The 20,961-nt window shown below is 41.3% G+C and overlaps 1 protein-coding gene across 6 annotated transcripts in view; it reads left to right on the top strand.

Moving 5' to 3' along the window:
* Positions 1 to 18,405, top strand: part of SORCS1 (sortilin related VPS10 domain containing receptor 1) — a 591,779-nt gene extending 573,374 nt beyond the window's left edge. For 2 of the 6 annotated variants that reach the window (XM_045361489.2, XM_074002673.1), the window contains 3 exons: positions 12,862 to 12,967; positions 13,085 to 13,245; positions 15,039 to 18,405. In XM_045361489.2, coding sequence (XP_045217424.2) covers positions 12,862 to 12,967; positions 13,085 to 13,245; positions 15,039 to 15,103 — 332 coding nt within the window. In that variant the 3' untranslated portion in view covers positions 15,104 to 18,405. Of the gene's footprint in view, positions 1 to 12,861; positions 12,968 to 13,084; positions 13,246 to 14,768 lie in introns of all 6 variants that reach the window. The other 4 variants (XM_065521387.1, XM_005566382.4, XM_005566385.4 and 1 more) reach the window with 4 other exon arrangements.
* Positions 18,406 to 20,961: the final 2,556 nt, after the last annotated feature.

The following is a 20,961-nucleotide window of genomic DNA, read 5'->3' as shown; positions in this document are numbered from 1 at the left end:
AAAGCATGTTATCCAGAAGGTTGAGGGAGGGTTATGGCCTGAGTGGCTCCCTTTGACTTTTAGTACCTGATGGCAGCTGGCATCCATGTTTAGCAAACAAAGGCTATGATGTTGCAAAAACAATACAAAGAGGTGGAAAAGGGAATAGAAAGCAATCAAGCTAGTGTTAGACTGGAAGCACTGCTGTCTTGACCAAAGGGTACCTCTATTCATGATGTTCCGGATTGGAATATTTCTCCCCACTTCTTCACCTATTTCCCCTTGTCTACCTGTACTTTAAAAAGGCTCAGCTCAATGCCAAATTTGCATGACATCTTTCCAGAGACATTTGCCTAGACAACATCTTCCCCTTGTCTGAAATCACATGGATTTTTAGATCTCTATCTGTCTGATGATGATAATGATCATTACCATCACCTTTTGAATCACTCCTATTTAATTTCTTGTGATCATATCTTTATATCATCTTCTTCATATATCTTTATATCATCTTCATCCTTATACCTAGCAAATAACTTACACATATCAAGTGCTTAACAAATATTGTTTTTATAAATAATTATATGCATAATTTATAGCTTGCAGAGATATATTTAAAATCCCATTCCTGCAGTTAACCTTCAGATCCAGTTTATTCAGTTTATTCATTTGTGAACCTGTCTCCAAGACATGCTACTTCTTTTCAAATAACCGGTGAGTGGAGATTTGCATTCATTTATACAATAAGCATCTAGGGAATCTAGGGAATCTCTGTTTTTTTGTTTTTGTTTTTGTTTTTTTTTTTTTGAGACAGAGTCTCACTTTGTCGCCCAGGCTGGAGTGCAGTGGTGCGATCTCAGCTCACTGCAAACTCTACCTTCTGGGTTCACGCCATTCTCCTGCCTCAGCCTCCCGAGTAGCTGGGACTAGAGGAGTCTGCCACCACGCCCAACTAATGTTATGTATTTTCAGTAGAGACTGGGTTTCACCATGGTCTCCATCTCCTGACCTTGTGATCCACCCACCTCAGCCTCCCAAAGTGCTAGGATTACAGGCTAGACACTGCGCCCGGCCCCGGCAGGTGTTCTTTAAATACACATTGTAATTGTTTATATACACATTGTGGGGAGTGGGCAGCTGAAAGAAAATTGGACCCATCCTTCCTGGGGTTCTATGTCCCAGAATGAGAGATCTGAGAGAGAATGGGAGAAGGACTGGCAGGAGACTGTTACCAGGAGAGACTGAATCACTGGTCCTTATCTTATTGCTGTGGCTGCTGGAAGACAAGGTTTCAGTATCAGAGCAGCTTCACTTAATGTCATAGCTCGTGGTCACACACCTTGGACTACACCCTCTTCACCTTAACAAACCAGCTAAACCTTCTTCACATCTTTTGTGATGCCTCCCTTGTCCTCTCCATCTCTCATGTATGCAATTGCCCTGGCCTTATGTATCATATGTCTTAAAAACAATAATGGGCTGGATGCACTGGCTCATGCCTGTAATACCAGCACTTTGGGAGCATGAGGTGGGTGGATCACCTGAGGTCAGGAGTTCGAGACTAGCCTGACCAACATGGTGAAATCCCATCTATGTCAAAATTACAAAAATTCGCCAGGCATGGTGGCATGCAGCTGTAGTCCCAGCTACTCGGGAGGCTGAGGCACAAGAATCACTTCAACCTAGGAGGCAGAGGTCGCAGTGAGCTGAGATCGTGCCACTGCACTCCAGCCTGGGCAACAGATTGAGACTCCATCTCAAAACAGAAACAAAAACATAAAACAGCTATGATGACATTTTAGAGAGAGGTTTTCTAGCAAGAATCTGGAAGGCTCTGAATCCATCGCAAACCATTTGATCCATAGAGTTACTTGTGGAAAAACAAACCTGAGCTGTTAACAAAATATCCCTAAAATGCCAGTAGTTTTCTCATTGCCTCTAGTAACTTGAAATTTACTCAAGGGCAGGATCCATTTCAGATTTATCATCTTATTCTTCACATGACTCTATGCCTTACATTGCAATTATTCCTTTAAACCTATAGTTTATCAGGGGATATGAGATGAGTGAGGGCCCTCACTCACACCGAGCTAGCTAGACCTGAGGCACAAATACTAGTTGAATGAGACTTTACTAAATTCTACATGAGGAGAATGAAAAGATATTCTATGCAGAAGATTCAATAAAGTCGAGTCTTTAAGGTTGAATAGGAATTCACCAAAAAGAGAGCAAATAAGCATTGCAGGTTGAGAGGCCAGGTGGCACAAAGGCACAAAAAGGTGGGATTATATGGTTTCTGTATAAAATTATGTGTTGTCTGACATGGATTGGGGCTTCTAGATATGTACCCTCAAATATTCATAATTAGTATATTTACTGAGGGTAAAATTATGAGCAGAGGGAGAGGGATACATTTCAGGAAAAATAATATGCTGGTATATTATAAACTTTGTTTTCCATCATCCATTGTGTGCTAATGAAGAAATTTTATGCTGGGTGTGGTGGCTCACGCCTGTAATCCCAGCACTTTGGGAGGCTGAGGCGGGTGGATCACGAGGTCAGGAATTCAGGACCATCCTGGCGATCACGGTGAAAACCCGTATCTACTAAAAATACAAAAAAAAATTAGCCAGGCGTGGTGGACGGTGCCTGTAGTCCTAGCTACTCAGGAGGCTGAGGCAGGAGAATGGCATGAACCCAGGAGGCGGAGCTTGCAGTGAGCGGAGATTGCGCCAGTGCACTCTAGCCTGGGCGACAGAGCGAGACTCCATCTCAAACAGAAAAAGAAAAAAAAAAGAAGTTTTATCAATGCAAATTTGAGATTATAAGGTATAATGAATTTGGAAAATGAAAAAAAAAAAAAAGGCTGCTAGAAGGATTTTGGTGTTTTTTTTTTCCTTTAATAATAGGTTTGGGTAAAACTCCATTATCATTTCTCTTTTTAACACACAGAAATTTACAACTCAAGTTGCAAGATATGGTAATTTTATTTAGTTGAGATAGAGACCTGGGAGGAGGAGCTTTTTTTTTTTTTTTGGTTGTCAAAGAAGATAAATCTGGTGGTTCATGTTAGGTTGGATGTCCTCAAACATATAAGTGAAAAACCCCAGCAGGAAGCTGGAAATGGGGAGTGGAAACTCAGGTGAGAAGACCAGGACCAGAATATACATTCAACTATGAGCTTTAGTTTACCATGTCATAGCAGATAATCAGGTGAGGGGAATCTACTGACAGGTGATACGTTAAAGCCTTAATTGCTGGTTGAAATATTTCAAGCTCTATCAAACCCTGTATCTTTGTTCTCATGAGAACCCTGGGTCATGAGTCAATTTAGTCCTTTTATTTGGTGGGGAGAAGGAGGGAGTGGGGAATGACCTGAAAACCTGTTGACTCTTCTAAGGCAGAATAGGTAAGGTTTTCCATGAGAACAGAAAGTAAAAAGAGGGTAAGCAAGGGGCAACACTGACCTTTTATTTGGGAAGGCAAAAGCCTAACTAGATGGATACTTCCTGAATAGCAAATAACAACCCTTTAGGGATTATTTGCACTTCGTAAGAGTTACGTACTGGGCAAATGAACTGCAATTTGGGTGGTGGGACTTCTGCTCCAAGTACAAAGTCAGGGAGCTGACTAGTTCCCTCAAAGCATTTGAGATACGTGAAACCTCACCCCATAGTTAGAAAACTCTTTCCAACTCAGGATGGGAGATATCTGCTATAAATAGCAGTTGTTCTCAAACGTGACTTTACATTGCAATTAACTTAGGATGTTTTATAAAAATAGAGATTTTCCAAGCCTCACCACACAGAGTGAAGAATCCCAAGGAGCCAGGAATCTTCATTTTTAGCAAGCTCCCCCTAATGATGCTTATGATGGTGGCCTCATCACCAGTCTCAGCAACCACTGTTCACCAGCCTTTCACAGACAGAAATCCATCTGCATAACAAGGAAAGGTGAACGACTATCTCCAGTAATAAATCTGATTTACAACTCAAGGCATCCACTAAAACAGAAGCATGAATTAAACAAGAAGAGCCTGTGATATTAAGTACAGGAGGAAATTAGTAATAAACATTAAAATCTAATTTCTTGGAATATTTGGAGCTTACCTAATTGGCAGAATGGGCAAATGACAGTGAGTGAGGGGGAGAAAATGAAACATACCCCTGAATCTGGGGCATATTAAATCCATAATCTAGATGAATGACAAAGGCCAGCCAAGAGCTGTGGCCATGAAGCATTTGAAACATGATTAAAGTGTGAACTGGAATCTTAATGGCAGATGTAATTGAACAGCCATGAGTTTTATGAGAGTTAAACAAATAATATTATCTAGATGCTGTGCATGGGCCAGTGTGAGCATAAAATGATACAGCTACATTTCACTATATTTCTGTACATATTTCAGAATTCAGAGGTTGCCGTATCCTGGGCTTTCCAGTTTGGAAACTGTTCATCTGGAGTTCTGGATACATGTGATAAAAATGGTAAAGGGTTAATATTTATCAAAGGAAGAGCCTCAAACCTCAAGTTAAATAAAAAACATGACAAAAATGATACACAGGAACATTGCTTCCATCCCCTCCTGTCTGTCTATCAGTTGCCTTATTTAAGCTGCTCAGTTTAGGAAAACTGTCCTTTGTCAAGTGTATGTGTGGGTTTTTTAATAAAACTGTTATCTTGTGTTATCTTGGCCTCTATGGCTGCTGCTGACTGGTTTAATTTCTTTTGCAGGTGTAATAAAAAGATGTTATCACAGAGATATTAGAGAATTAATATTTCCAGGCTTCGGTTGCTACCACTGGATGTGTTATGAGTAAATTTGGGAGGGAATAAGAAACTTCAAATTTCAACCTAGGTCGTGATACATTATGAATTCTGCACTACAGTTTCACATTGAGAAAAAGACTTTCCACTTGAAGGGAGAATTACCATTCGTCAAGAAGCTTTAGAAACCTACAGTATAATCTAAGCCACAACATTATGGATGCAGATGCCAAATAGGAGTTGTGGAACTCTGAACTGTAAAGAGAAGTAAATTGTTGCAATAACATTTTCCATTTAGGGATGAAATTAGTACTGATGAAATTCTTCCACAGCCAAGAAGTTTATCTGTCTCTTTAATTTCTGGTCACCGTATTATCTACATAGTAATCATTTACAAGTCTTCTTTAAGTAAAGCCGTGGTACCAATAGTTTTCTTCCTTTTATTTTTCCCCCAAAATAAATATATTTTTTTTATCTTCAAGTAATTGGGTAGTTTCACAGATACATAGACCCAGTGACTTTTCATAGTTATTTAATCATTATGGTGTTAGGATTTATCATGTAGGTATATATCTAAATATATCCCTCCCCACAATATGATTAAATGTGATATTTTCATCTACCTATCAGGGTGCAGCAATGAGGTTACTCGTTGGCTTTTTTTAGACACAGGATCTAGTTCTGTGATCCAGTCTGGAGAGCAATGGCACATCATAGCTCACTACAGCCTTAAACTCCTGGGCTCAAGAGATCTGCCTGCCTCAGCCTCTAGAGTAGCTAGGACTACAGGCACGCACCACCACACCCAATTAATATTTTTATTTTCTGTAGAGACAGGGTGTTGCTATGTTGACCAGGTTGATCTCAAACTCTTGGCCTCAGGAGATTCACCCACTTCAGCCTCCCAAAGCATTGAGATTGCAGGCATGAGCCACCATGCCTGGTCTAGCTTCTAATAAATTATTTCTTCACTATTTTTTTTTCTTCTGAGATTACGGGAGACCATAAAAGGGGCTGAAATTACCATAGGGTAACTAGACTGAGTTAGCCAGGCTAGAGGATATGTATGGAAACTCTTGGTCAGAGAATGGTCAGCAAGGAACAGTCAGATGAACAGAAACGGGCACAAACATGCATCAGAAATGGTTTCCCAGGGGAAGGCAAGGCAGATAGTCAAGAGAAATCAGTTAAAAAAAAAAAGTGAAAGAAAGGGGAAGCATAACACATGTAAAATACAGAGAAGATGCCAGAACATAGGACAAGCTACCCTTTAGACACCAAATGTCTTATACCTAGAGTGATCAGGACTGTCCTGGGTTATCTATGCTGTATCAGCGTAAGCTTTAATAGCACCCCCTTTCATTCTTAAAGTGTCTTTATCTTCAAAAATAATATGTATGGTCTTCTTACTTTTACTCTGCCACCCTGAGAGTGGGGATAGAAGTCTATACCAAAAATTGGCTAATGTGGAGCCCAAAGGTAATAATTGACAATTGAATGTTTAGCCAATTGAAAGAGACTTTTGAGGAAAGTAAATAAGCTGTTGCTATGTAACAAACCACCTAGAAGTTCAGTAGCTTAATAGTAAGCGTTTATTATTGCTTATGCATCTAGTCTTATCTATGTTCACTTGTCTGTCTGCAATTAGCTATGGGTTGTTGGTTAGGGAGCTCTGCTGATCTTGGCTGGTCTGTCTCACATGTTATGGGTCAGCTGCCTGCAGGCTGCTCTAGCGTGCCTTGGTTAGAATAATTAACCTGGCTTCTACATGGCCTTTCATCCTTTGACTGTTCTAGGCTTGCTCACACATGGCAGTGGTAGAATTCCAAGAGAAAAAGCAGAGGCACACCATTGCTTCCATTGCATTCCATTGCCACATGCAGATTATAATGATAGCTCAGATTCAAGGCATGAAGAAACAGATTTTACCTCTTGGTGAGACAAGTTTCAAACTCATTGCACAAGGCTTAGACACAGAGAAGGGTAGAAGATTGAGCCAGCAATGTAATCCATATCTACATGAGGCTGACTGCTCACTTAGGGGAGATTTGAGATACTTTTAGGTAGTTTAAAAAACTTTCTTCTGGAGTCATCACCAGATTGAGCTACTATCAACAGCAAAGGGGCACATTTGTGTGTGTGTGTGTGGGGGGGGGCGGTATTTTTGCTTTGTTTTAGTGATCCAGAGAATATAAAAGTCAGGCATGCCCTAAAGACAGGACTGGAAGTTTTATAAGTGAGAATAACGGGGCCTGCTATGCAGTATTCTCAAACTGTTATACATAATAATTACCCGTGTACCTTGTCACATATATGGATTTTGGAGACCTACTCTCAAAGACTACATTTTTTTTTCTTTTTTTTGAGACAGATTCTCGCTGTGTCCCTCAGGCTCGAGTGCAGTGGCGCAATCTCGGCTCACTGCAAGCTCTACCTCCCGGGTTCATGCTATTCTCCTGTCTCAGCCTCCTGAGTAGCTGGGACTACAGGTGCCCGCCACCATATCCGGCTAAGTTTTTTTGGACTATACATATTTTTTTCAAGTGAAGCCTAGGAAGCAATATTCTCACAAGTGCTCCAAGTAATTCTGATTCAGGTAGTCCGTAAACTACACTTTGAGGAATATTTCACATAATAGCCAGGAATCATCACCTTCCAACCCTAGAAAACCAAGTCATTCTTCTCTTCTTGTCTATTATGATGATGCTTGCTCTTGGAGTTACTGATGTTTGTCATTACTTGGCTAAGTGACCTCAACTCCCTGTCACTGGATATTACTGAAGACTCACCCTCAGTTTAAATTCAGAAACAATGCTTCACTAGTCATTAGAGCTACTAAAGGATAAACTGAGACGCATTAAAATGTTGAAGAGTTTATTTGAGCAAATAATGATTCATTAATCAGTTAGCACCAGACCACAGTTGATTTAAGGCTCCCTAAAAGGCATGAAGCTTTTATGGGGTGAAGATGAAAGCTAGGCAAAGAAAATATTTGATTGGTTAAAACAGAGCAATAGCCTTCTTTGGATCATTCTAGTAGAAAGTCCTTCATTACATTTTAGTTAGTGGTTTCTAATTGATTAAGCTTAAGTTTCGTTTTCCTAGAATATGACTGTTTACTTGGATTTTGGTTTGCTTACATAGGAACCCAGGACTCCAGAGCTGCTTCAGTCTAATGGCCTCCCAATTGGCTACTTTAACAAGAGACTTCCCTGGAAATTCCCACCTAGTCTGGTCTGCAGTCTTGTGGCTTTATACCAATATTGTAGCAAACTTTAAGACTCTCATGATTGGATTTGTTTCTAAATGGAGGAAAGGCCCATTGGACAACCAAGAGTTCTCTGTAAATAGAAGCCTTTCTGCCCATTCTGCATTCTGCATAAACTTTCTCTGTGCTATTCCCATATCACTGTAATTCTTAAAAAATATTTCAGACCACATGGATTTCGTGATATTCAAGGCATGTTACTCAAACCTGAATTGATCTACTTTGGGGTCAGGAGAGGAAAAAAGAAAATCAAGGTATGGTAAATTACTTCTGCAACATCCTGACAACACTAACTCTCTTGGATTAGAATTAGAGTTGAAAGTTTCGGGGTCATAGTGCAAGTAGCAGTTCTCCAGGAAAGTCCTTTTGATAGAATGAAAGTGAACACTGGACAACAATAAGATTATTCTACATGGCTTCACTGGGTGATGCTACCATGTTATTGACCTTAAAACTTGGAGATAAACCAAGCAAAGGGCAAAACTGCAGCAAGGGGGGCAGGGTGTGATGGCTCACACCTGTAATCCCAGCACTTTGGGAGGCCAAAGCAGGTGGATCGCTCAAGGTTAGGGTTCAAGACCAGGCTGGCCAACATGGTGAAACCCAAACTCTACTAAAAGTACAAAAAAAAAAATATTAGCCATGCGTGGTGGCGGGTACCTGAAATCTCAGCTACTTGAGAGGCTGAGGCAGGAGAATTGATTGAACACAGGAGAAGGTTGCAGTGAATCGAGATCGTGCCACTGCACTCCAGTCTGGGTGACAAAGCAAGATTTCATCTAAAAACAAAATAAAACGAAAAAACTGCAGCAACAGGGAAAGCAGTGCCTGGGGAGAGGCATTTCCTAGAGTGTTACATGGAACCTAGTTCTGCAAAGGGTCTGTGGTCAAATGAGTTTATGAAAGACTATGGTAAAGTTAAATGTGTTCTTTTCTGCAAGGGCTGCTGTGTCCCTTTAAGATACTGACGTACATTGTGAATCTCCACATGAGGAATGTTGTATATATCATTGCCCCAAATTATCTCACCATAGAACTGTCATCAGTTTTCAGGATTTTTTTTCTGTAGAAGAATACACTTTCAGAAATACGATAGCATTAAAATGACAAGGTTAGAAATATTGGGCATGCAGTCTGTCCCAAATACTATGACAGTGCTTTATAAATTCCATCTCATTTTAATCTCACGACTTTCTAGACCAAACACTAGTTTCATCTCCATTTTGCAGATGAGGAAACTGAGATTTAATATAAGTCACTTAATCTATAAGTGACGGAGCCAGGTCTGATTCTGAAAAGGGATCATATCATTTCTGAACCCCAAAGGTGGAATTTTGAATTTGTTCTCATACATACTACTATAACCACTTATTTAGCACTTACTACATGGCAATCACTTTTCACAAGAAAATTGTTGTTATTATTGTAAGTGTTCCCATTATTATCATCCCAGGTCCTCGTGAATAAAATATAAAAATTCAATGCATTTCCAAACTCCTCAAAGGATTTTAGAAATGATATGTGCAAGTACGCAGGCTTAGAAATGTTGAGTCACTTGGAAGAACTGCTTGTATCCATGTTTTACTTTGTGCATGAATAATGGCAAAAAACTGCTCAGCACTTTTCCTACACGTCTACCTTGTTTAAGCTGCAACTGGAAAGGGATTAATGTATGCTAATTCCATACAACAAGCTAAAGCCCATTTATCACAAGTTTCCATTCCTCAGCAAAACACACACAAATGCACCGAAGTGTTGGGCAAACTAAGAAATGCAGCTGCTGTTGTGTGGAGCAATAATAGGTCTGTTTATAGTCAGGCACAGATCAGCAAACAGAAGCCACCCACAGAACACAGAGGGCAGTGGTAGTCAGTCTCTGGCCACTGCTGCTGACTGCTTCCTGCTTCCTGCTTCCTGCCTCTGAGAAGTGACTGACTGATGCAGAGATGGGGAGGGCGAAAGGATAACACACATTTTAGAACTGGGATACGGAAGTTCATTTTCCCAGAATAATATGCTAATTACTTAACAGTGTTAATGCTGCTTGTTGAAGAATGATGATTTAAGTGTAAATGATTTAGAATTGAAAGACTTAACCTGGGGATGGGGAGAGATAGGAGGAAGGAAAGAGAAGGGAAAAGGTTCATTTGTGTGTGTGTGTGTGTGTGTGGCGCGCATGCATGCATATGCGAGTTTGCTTTCTGTGTTGCTGACAGCTTGGACAAAGTAATTTTCTCTCTTAGTTTTCCATTTATTTCAAATGTCAACCTTTTCAAGCAAGCTCAGTATTCTTAGTTGCTTCATATCACTGGTATTCTGGTTATGCTGAAAGAGCATTTAGCTGGGAGTGAAAAGTTTAGCTTTATTTCAACCTCTAACCATTCCAATCATCTGTGGCCCCTCTTTGAGCCTCCATTGTTCCCTGAAAAATGAAGGATTTGTGTTAGAAGATTGCCTTTAAAACATCTTCCTAATATAATTTCCTTGATGTGATGATGGTATTGTGATAATAATGAGAGAGAGAGAGAGAGAGAGAGAGAGATCTTTTAGAGTTACAGGTGGTTAAATTATAGGTTTTCCAAGATTTACTTCAAAATAATCCAGTGGTTGGAGGTTGTGGGAACTGGATAAAATAAGATTGGCTGTCGGTTGATGGTTGTTGAAGCTGGGTGGTAGGTACAAGAGGCTTCATTTCTGTATTCTCTGTGTGTGTGTGTGTGTGTGTGTGTGTGTGTGTGTGTGTGTGTGGTTGCATGCACACATATCCATACACATATACACACGTATGCATATATGTGTACATATACCTGTCTTCCAAACTTAAGAGTACATGATTTATTATCCCTACTGCTCCTTTTAAAACTTAATATTTTAACTTGTGCCAGTTGTTAATTTGCTTCTTGTGCTATAGTCTTAGTCCTAATCCCCATCCTCAGAAATATATATTTTACTGAAATTAGCCCAGGATTGAGTATATAGAAAGCGTGTGTGTGTGTGTGTGTGTGTGTGTGTGCACGTGCGTATATGATGATTCGGGTTCAAGTCTTAGTTCTTCCGTTTACTAGTAAGTTCTAAGTCCTTTTAAAACAATGCTAACCAATGAGAACTTCATTGCTATCTGTTTAATGGGATCATAATCACTGCCTTCCATTTGTGAAAATCAATTGTGATAATGTCTATGACAAATGGAAGGTGTTCTCTTCCCCTGATGACATCCTACCAGTTGCACGGTGAGTTCTGAAGGATTTCTGGACGTCTCTACCAATGGTACTGAGAGCTTTCTTTCCTAATTTTGAACCAAAAGAAAATTTGCCTTGGATGTTTCACGTCAGTGGGACACCCCCCCACCTCATCTTTACACACAAACTCACATACTCCCATTTCAAAACTGAGGTGATGCTTGACTTACAGGGGAGAGAAAATAGTGGGGGGTTCCTTATATTCAGTGCCTCCTGAAAGCCAACTCTCCTGAAATGACTATTTTCATTTTTCACCAAAACTATGTGATTAGATGCAATATGCTTTCCAGTATCGATACAGAGTGGCTGAGATGTAATCCTGAAAAAAATAGAGCAGAAGCAACTGAGAATCTTGTCTGAGACCGTCAGTGTTATAGTCACTTATTGTTGAACTTTTTTACCTGGGTGACTAGAACATTGCCCTCTCAGCTCACACCAGAGAAAACCACAGAAAATGGCGATTAAAGGTCACCTGTATTTCTGGGTATCAGGGTTTGCTTAAGTTGATGGAAGGTAAAGGTCAGCACCAAGGCTTCCCTGGAGTACATGTGGCTTGTCTTTTATGCGTGAGCTACGCTACGTTTGCAAAATGTCAGCTTTTAAGAGGATAGAAATTAATTGCAAAGTCTACAGGTACAACAGGTTTGACTGTGAGATGGCAGACGGTGTACAGGTGGAGAGAAGTGTTTTCCAGACTGCGCTTTAAGGCGAAACTCAGGGAGGGAGACTCTTTTATGGAGGCAGAGGCTTCTGTTTTGTCTGGGAGAAAAACTCTCACTGTATTTGAGAGGCTGGAGCATCTTGGTGAGGGCTGTCAGAGCTTTTGGGAAATTGTTGAGACAGCCAGGTGGCATATCCCTCCTTCAGCATGTCAGCGGCTGGCCTTGTGAAATATTCACTTGGCCATCAGTTTCCTGTGTACAGAAACACAAGCATGCTCCATCACTTTGCTTTTCTTTCTCTCACGTATGACAACTTTCCAATTATTTTTCTCACATGACAACTACTGGAGTAGGGGTGAGGGGGTGGTTGAATTCACAAATATATTCCTGCAGGTGGTTTTAGTGGCAATCTGTTTTGCTTTGTGGAAAAAGTTTACACTCAGAGTATAATAAAATACAATTATTATATTGTTATAAATATTGATTGATAATAATACTAGCAGCAGTAGAAATGAAATCTAGTAATTACGTGACTTACTATGTGCTTGGCACTTTTCTCACTGCTTGACATACATTAGCTCACTTAATCCTCATAAGAACCCAGTGAAGTATATACCATTGTTATTATTTTACCACATAAGGTACATTAAGGTGAAGCAACTTGCCCAAGACCACATAGCTACTTAGAGTGGGACTTGAATACAGACAGCCTGGCCCTGGGGTCTGTAGTTTTCATTGCTTTGCTGCAGAGCAGGAACATTTGGGGTGGGAGTAGGGGTGGGCTTAGATGCATCCCATGTCAGTCATGTGACATGCTTCTTGTGTGTATACTTCACATGGTTTTCCGGGACTTACCATGCTTGCGTGTGAACCATTTGAACCTCTCATAGTGTCTCACCTGCCCAGTTCTCTACTCATTTTTCTCTGCTCTGTTTCCCCTCCCCAGCCCCCCTGGTGGACCTCACTCCAACCCACAGTGGATCTGCCATGCTGATGCTGCTCTCAGTGGTGTTTGTGGGGCTGGCGGTGTTCGTCATCTACAAGTTTAAAAGGTGCGTGTCCCTCCCTCCACGTCCCCCCACCCCTGACCTCTTCCTTCTCCCTGACAGGTTCAGAAGCATGTGTTACAGTGATGTGCACAGCAGTGATGGTTTCTATTAATATTTTAGGAAGATCCCGGGGATTAATGTTTATGCCCAGATGCAGAATGAGAAAGAACAAGAGATGATCAGTCCAGTCAGTCACTCTGAAAGCAGGCCCAATGTCCCTCAGACTGAACTAAGGAGGCCTGGCCAGCTTATAGATGAGAAGGTGGAATCCCAGCTCATAGGTAAATGATTCCCAGTAGCCACCAGCTGTTCAGCTGAGTAGGCAATGGCTGACTCTCTCTCTAACCCCTTTCTGGCTTGACATAACCACTTTCTTCTGCTCTAACAGCCCTGAGAGAAACAGCTAAGATGGCTTTTTCCCTGCTTCCTCTCATTGGGATGGGGGAAAAACAAACAAACCTCTTGCTTCTATCTAGTTTTTTTCTCTCATTAGTTTATTCCTCCTTTTGCAAAACCCTCCCTAAAATATTGGGCTTAAAATGTTAAAATGTTATATGTTTATGGGCAAACAGAAAAGCATTTGCTTTAATAGTGTATAAGAAGGAGAGGCCTCAGAGGCTAGGGCTGGTGGACCAGAGGGCAGGGCAGGGTTTGCAGGACACGATATGTATTGACTAGAATGAAACGTGGTAACCTCAACTGGATACAGCCCTAAGGAGGGCAGACTGCTCCGGAACACCGGTAGAGGAGTGACATAATGAGAGTGGCCAGCCTGATCATCCGGGGAATTTTTTTTTTTACATCTATTGGTAGTCTAGGAACTTTCCCTCAGGAGATTTGGAACCTAAGATTGAGGACAAGAGGCATAAAGTTTGCAGACATCCAGGGAGTGGAGCAATCCTGAGAGAGACCACTGGTGGGTGAGACTATTACAGAGCAGATTAGCAAATTTCTTCCTCTTTTTTGACTGTCCCTTACCAGAAGTTGTCAAATGGACTTTGTCATATTTCATTGGTGCTCTCTCTGCCTGTGAAGTAGGCACGGGAATCCAACAATGAGGTATAGAGAATCTGACGTTCACTTGCTAAATTCTGCTATTTGTTGCAGAAGCAATTTTCCAGGAAGCTAGGCAAACCCATGAAGCCACTATTGCTGATCCATTTCTCTCTTTGGTTCCTCCTGTCTGTTGGCGTTAGGAGTTGAAGCCTTATATGTTTACATTTAGATCCTGCATTGCTAGCAACAGTGAATAAATTATTATATAACCATTCATGCTCCACTCTAATGTGATAAAGACCTAGAAGGCCTTTACATACAATTTTTAATCTTACTTGGAAAACAATGAGTATGTAAATGGAAACATAACCCTCTTTAAATGAATATGGGAAAGGTCTGTGGCTGTGTTAAGGGGAAATTTAAATGCAGTGACTGGTTCCTATCATAGATAATGATAACTGCAGTCACATCTGGTGTCCAATTTTCACAGTGCACTTTCTTTTATTTGAGGAGACAAGGTAATAAATGTGTAATTGCTTGGGGTTAAAAAGAATAAAAGCCTTTTCTATCTTCAAGTCCAGAGAGGCATTCACCCTGTCTACTCATTCCTAAAGCTTCTAAGTGCATGTTTTGGGATCATTTGGTTCTCAGCTGCATTTCCGTAGGGTATGAAGCACAGCCTCTACTTGCTTTATTAAAGTAGTAATTCCTCCTTCACCAGGAAGATATCGCAGCACATTGCAAAGTCTCTGACACCTTTCCCTTTCCAGTGTCATTAAATGAGTAAGTGTTACACGTTTTCTCTTAGGAGAGTAGCTTTACCCTCCCCTCCCTCCCCTTCTACTCAACCTGGTGACTCATCTCTCCGATTGCAAAGAGCAAGACACGCCACTCCGCCTTCAACGCCAAAGCGGGGATCTGCTGGGGCACAGTATGCAATTTAAGGAAAACCCCCAAAGGCTACAGGCGACCTGCTGATCAGGAAAGAATTTCGCTCTTGTCAAGTACATCATCCTTCATGACCACTAACTTTGTGTTTCTTTTCTTTCCTTTGTTGTTCTGTTTCCTGTTTTGCCAGGAAGTATTTCCATAGTTGCTGAGAATCAAAGCACAAAAGAAATCCCTACCTATGTAAATGTTTGAATGGAGGACGCCAGTAAAAAAACAAAACAAAAACAAAACATAAAATATAAACAATCAAAATCCAAACAAACAAACAAACACTCACTGCATCGGGACTTTTTAATTCTTCAGACACAGACAACAAGGGTTTTTAGCTTTAAGCCTGTGCATGTGGATGATACTCTGAGAACATGTCTGGAGGGGCAGTGTACAGGTGCTCTATTTTAATGGAAAACACTCCCCTCTCCCTCTTTCTTCTTCTCCTCTCTCTTTTTTCTGATCGGTCGTGTTTGTAGAAAATTCATAACATATATAGGCCAAGGAAATCTGCATGTATTTTTGGAAATATTCTTGGCTCCAGATTATCAGCTATTTTAGCATTAAAGGCTGATGGGTGGATTAGCTACCCCAGCTCCTTTCATAAGACACAAAGATATGCACAGGAGTTTGAAACCCTGAGCTGTTTCTCTGTTCCACTTTCCATATTGTCATTTCCCTTCTAAGTTAGCTTTGGTAGCTCTGTTGGTCAGCAGTGGCCACGAGGCTGCTTTCTGCACTCTCTGTGGCCACAGGAACAAAGATGCGAGTTGAAGATCCCTTTGTGCTGGTAGAATAACGAAGGCAGGGAGGCAAAGCATGTCAGAAACGGACCTTGGTTTCCTGTTCACCTCTTTCCACCATGATTGCCTCCCCTTGCAGCTTTCCCTACTCCTGCCCCAACTGCAGTAGGAAATGGAATCCCATTAGTTACCCATTGTCCTGTCTTCACATTTGTTTGTCATCCATGTGTGACCCTGATCTGTTGATATCTTTGAATGTCTTCCTTCCAAACCCCAAGTAAGTTGTCCTTCAACTGTTCTTAATTTTTCTTCCCAAACATATTGCTAGATTCTGGACATTAACCCTGATGTTTCCTAAATACTGGCCTGGCCTCTGCCGCCCCTGCCTCCACCACTCTCAAGTTTCTGAGCCCTTTGTCAGTTTTGTACATTCCCAAGCATGCCAGCTTCTGTGCCCATGGACCTTACTGCATCCTGCACAGCAGGGTTCAGTTTCATGTATGTCTTTTCCTCTAGAACCTGCCTTTTTCAAATATCCCCGCCTTTTCCCACCTGCAAACTGTATGTGAAAGAGTTGATATATGCAAAGCAATTCAAACCTGGCCATGAACTTTGGAAAAGAAAGCATAGAGATGAATTGTGGTGTTCTCACACCTTAACGAAAATCTCGTGCAATCTGATTCCAGAAGATTCTTGTGAGAAATGTTTTGAATGTGTGACAGTTTTGCAGGGCAGTTTCCTCCTGTGATGGTTGCTGTTACCCGGTATTTCCACTCTCACAATAGAATAGAAATGTTTGTGAAATAAAACTGATTTTAACTAGAAGGAGAAACAGGTTAATGGACTTTGTGTTTAAGAGTGTCAAACAGTCTGAGACAATAAATGGGGGAATTATCTTACGTTAGGGTGAGAGTTTGATTATTTAGGATGATCCCAGTGATTTCATGTGTGCTCTCTGACCTCTGAGTATCGTAATATCATTAAAGGAAAGATTTATGTCTGTATAAAGGAGAAAAGTTAGCTGATTGTCAAAAAAGATTGGCGCAAAGCATGAAGAAACCCCAGTTTTCCCCAGGGTAATCATGAAAGAAGGCCCAGAGAAAGAGGGAGACAAAAGCCTGTTCAGCAGAGGCCCCTTTAGTATTACGACTGGGCAGAGACCACTATAAACTATAGGAGAAAGAAGTTCTGATAAACCTCTTAGTATGCTCAGCCTCCTTCTTTGCTATGTCCCTAAGCCAACAGTGTATAACCCAGGCCCTGGTGATAATGAGGGTGTCCTAAAGATCCTGATGTCCATGACTTCATGTAGTTCAGGCACAGAAAGAATAGCAAAGCTGCTGTCAGATGTTTATCAGGCAGAGATGTTTATGGTTGAGGATACCCCATATGAATCTGGGAAATGGGCTAGGCCTGAGGCAGCCACCTATTTGTAGAACTCAATTGATCCCCAACCTGCCAGGCTTCCTATCTCATAGGAAACATCCTCATTGATCCTCTTCAGTTGGAGCCTCCCAAATTTAATCTGGAAGACAAAGTGTTGGAAAACCAAAAGAGGCTCACTCAGACCAGCACAGGGAGTCCTCAGAGTTGCAGTTCAATTCATTTTAATTAGAAAAGTATGAAAAAGGAATAACACTCTTATTCTAGCACAGTGCCTTGCCTAGAGTAGTAGTATGAAAATTACTTGTTGAAGAAATAAATGAATGGAAAGACATAGGGAAGAATGGGCTGTAAATCCTAATTAAAAATAGAGGTAGACATGAGATGCCTGGCATTTTGGAAAGTGACCAAAGATGGCCAGCTAGAGATCTAGCATCTCCAGGATCCTCATGTGCCTCTCCTCAAAGCTTCCTCCCATCTGTAGGAGATTAGTGAGGCAAGGTGCTGCTCAGAGAGGAGGACCTCATTGTTCTTATGACCTTGGCCAGTTGTTCTCAAAGTGTGGTACCTGAATCAGCAATATCACCATCACTTGGGCTTGTTAGAGATCCAGATTCTGGATCCATACTCCATACCCACTGAATTAGAAACTCTAGGGGATGAGTAGTGGTGTTCTCTATTGCTAAGTGATAGTGGGCCCAGCCATCTATTTTAACGAGCTCTCCCAGTGATTTTGATACATACTAATGTTTGAGAACCATTGTACTAGGCCATTCCGGCTGACTCACAAAGAGAAGGCAGTAATGAGGGCCTACAAATGGGAGGGACCTAAGTGCCTACCTACTCACTAATCGCAGGTGCAAACACACAAGGAGTTTGGTGGGCTTAAGGTCAGAGGAATGTGTAGGGAGGAATGTATGTGGAAGCTAAGATTCAGGGCAAGCTAAAAATCCGATACTGCAACGTTTTCCAAAATCCCAGAAGGCAAACTGTGCATGTTCTACCCTGAACCACCCACGCAACACTTTCTCCCTTGCCTTATTTTTAATTGGATTCACTGTCCAAAATGCAGAGGTTTGCTTTGCTTTTTTTCAGAAGTTCCAAACAGCAACTTTGAGAGCAATGGGGTGCTTGGCAGCTGTTCTGTGTTTTCCAGGAATCCAACTGAGCATTGAAATCTCTCATTTGCCGACTTATTTTTATAGGAAGCCAATTTAAAAAAAAAAAAAAAAGAAAGTTTTCTTATAGTATTGGAACTACTTCTAATTTTAAAATGACTTTTTTGATGTATTTTTGGTTAAATACTATGTAGTGTAATGTATAATTGCTCTTGTTTATTGCTTTTACAATCATATTTATTAAACAGATAATGTCTCTAAAGTCTTTGCCTCAGGTATTTTTTTTTTAATCCTAAACCCTTGGTGTTCATTCTAAATATAGAAGTGTTGCATGTATAGGATTTCATAGAGGCTAATTGCATAAGAAATAGTAAACACCACAGGCTTGAGGTTTTTTGCTGTTTTTTTTTTTTTCACTAACAAGGCAGAATGTATGTACTACCTGAATTCTACCTGCATTTCAATTAACTATATAATGTCTGTTTATTAAATTACTTTGATTTAAAAATTAGTCCAAACTGGTTATTTTAGAATGAGTACATGCTCATTATTATTAGTTCAGAATTAGAAATTATGGATGGGGAACAAACTCATAAACTCATTCAAATTTGTTCATAACCTTGTGATTACCAAAAGACCAAACCTGCATGGAATGAACTGAAACATGGGGAGTGGTAAAAAACAGCAGATGAGTAAAAACAGCTGTGAACCTGGAATCAGGAACGAGGAGTTCGCCTCTGGCTATGCCAGCTGTGTGACCTTGAGCAAATCATTTTAACAGATAAGAGCTTTAGTGCTCTCATGCATATAATTTGGAAGAAGATCCCTTCCAGCTCTGCCTTTCCAAATACTATGGGTGAGTCATTCCCCAAGAGTCCCAACTATTTGATTTAAAGTTAGCAGGAAATAACGTGATAGACTGGATCCATCTTTTCAGCCCTGTGGCTCACCTATGTAAGTGGCATTTCTCCGTGGACATCATTGGGTGTTGATATTTGGCTGAAACATTTGTACAGGCATAAAACCCTCCCTAGCCTTCCCGAAGGCCCAGACACAGAGTGGTGTTGCCTCATTAGCTCAATGTCGGCATGTGTGAAACTTCCTGTTACTTTAGGTGGCCCTAAACCTTTCCATTTCCACAGACTAAATTCCTGAATCTTTATTCCTTTCCAGGCCAGAGCCCATGCACCTCCTGCCTATCAGGAGCAATGTATCACCTGCGTCAGGCAATCAGCAAGCATCCCTATACATGTCAAACAGAGGGGAGTTAATGCACAAAATGTGTGCTGGGTTAATGGACAAACAAAAATACCAAATAGGAACAGGTGAGGCAACCCTAAGATCAGCCTCAATAGGAAGCCTCTCACTTCCCTGTGCTAGAGAGAGCCCGATATTACCAGTTCCCTGGAGCCAGGACTACCAGGTTGAAGCTGCAGTCGTGGAGGACTTGTCTGGCAGGAGCTGGAGCCATGGAGGAGACGTGACTACCGCCTGTCCTATGATGCTGCCCAAGCAGAGGGGTAGGGAGAAGTAGCTTGCTTTTTCCCTTGCTCTGGTCCTCTCAGCTGTTGCCGACCCTTTTAACTGCACAAACCCAGCCACAAGCCAGTGGGCAGTGGAGCCTGGGAAATGTTGTTTTCTGGAATACAAAGTGAACTGGGAGGGAGTGGGAAATGGATTTGAGAGAACACAGGCAGGTGACTGGCACAGCACCCCTTTCATGGCCAGCCCTTATCATAACCAATATATCTCCCCCAACCCAAATGCACCAGGTACTGTAACTCACACCTGTAATCCCAGAGCTTTGGGAGGCCAAGGCGAGGGGTTGGGGGAGATTGCTTGAGCCCAGGAGTTCCAGTCTGCAGTGAGCTACGATCATGCCACTGCACTCTAGCCTGGACAGCAGAGCAGGACCTTGTGTCTGAAAAATAATATGTAATCCCAGCACTTTAGGAGGCTGAGGCGGGCAGATCACATGAGGCTAGGAGTTGGAGACCAGACTGGCTAACATGGTGAAACCCTGTCTCTACTAAAAATACAAAAATTAGCTGGGCGTGGTGGTGCATGCCTGTAATCCTAGCTACTCTGGAAGCTGAGGCACAAGAATCACTTGAACCCGAGAGGCAGAGGTTGCAGTGAGCCAGGATTGCGCCACTGCACTCCAGCCTGGGCGACAAAGTGAGACTGTCTCAAATAATAATAATAATAATAAATAGTAGGTGCTTCTTTCTCTATGACTATGTTCACATATTTTTCTTTAAACATCACGTATTTAGAACTTGGCTGTATGTTTATGTGTGGCACTTATGCCTTTCTCACCAAATTCTACACTCATTTAAAGAAGCATCTTTATTTTTTTCATTTTATTATTTCAGCACTTAGGACTGGGCATTGCCATTAGGGGGCACTAGATAAATGTTTGCTGGAATTCAGTCCTTGATTTTCAGCTTAGTGTTGTGAGCAAGTCCATTTTATTCAGCGATGATCTCTGAGGTGGCTTCACAGTCCGATTCCTCTAACCCAGCTAGCACCTCTAATTACATGTTCAGTTGGTGTTTGTCAAGAATCAACATATCCCTGCCCATCTCTGTTACCACTCAAGCTGCTGTATTCCCGAAGCTATTCTTAGACATTAAGTGAAATAATTGCAGGTTAGGAAGAAGAAAAAAAAAAGGCTAGAAACTAGCATAAAAAACAAAGGTCTAAGTTTGATTTCTGGATTTGATTACCTATTCCCCAAGGAGTTAACAGTACTATGAAAATGCATGTTAGTCTGGGGCTTGTATAGTAGGGAAGTCCAAAATAATTCCAGATGGAC

This window comes from Macaca fascicularis, chromosome 9, assembly GCF_037993035.2.
Source record: "Macaca fascicularis isolate 582-1 chromosome 9, T2T-MFA8v1.1".
Taxonomy (NCBI): domain Eukaryota; kingdom Metazoa; phylum Chordata; class Mammalia; order Primates; family Cercopithecidae; genus Macaca; species Macaca fascicularis.
The sequence above is the reverse complement of the archived record's forward strand: the minus strand, read 5'-3'. Positions and strand labels throughout refer to the sequence as shown.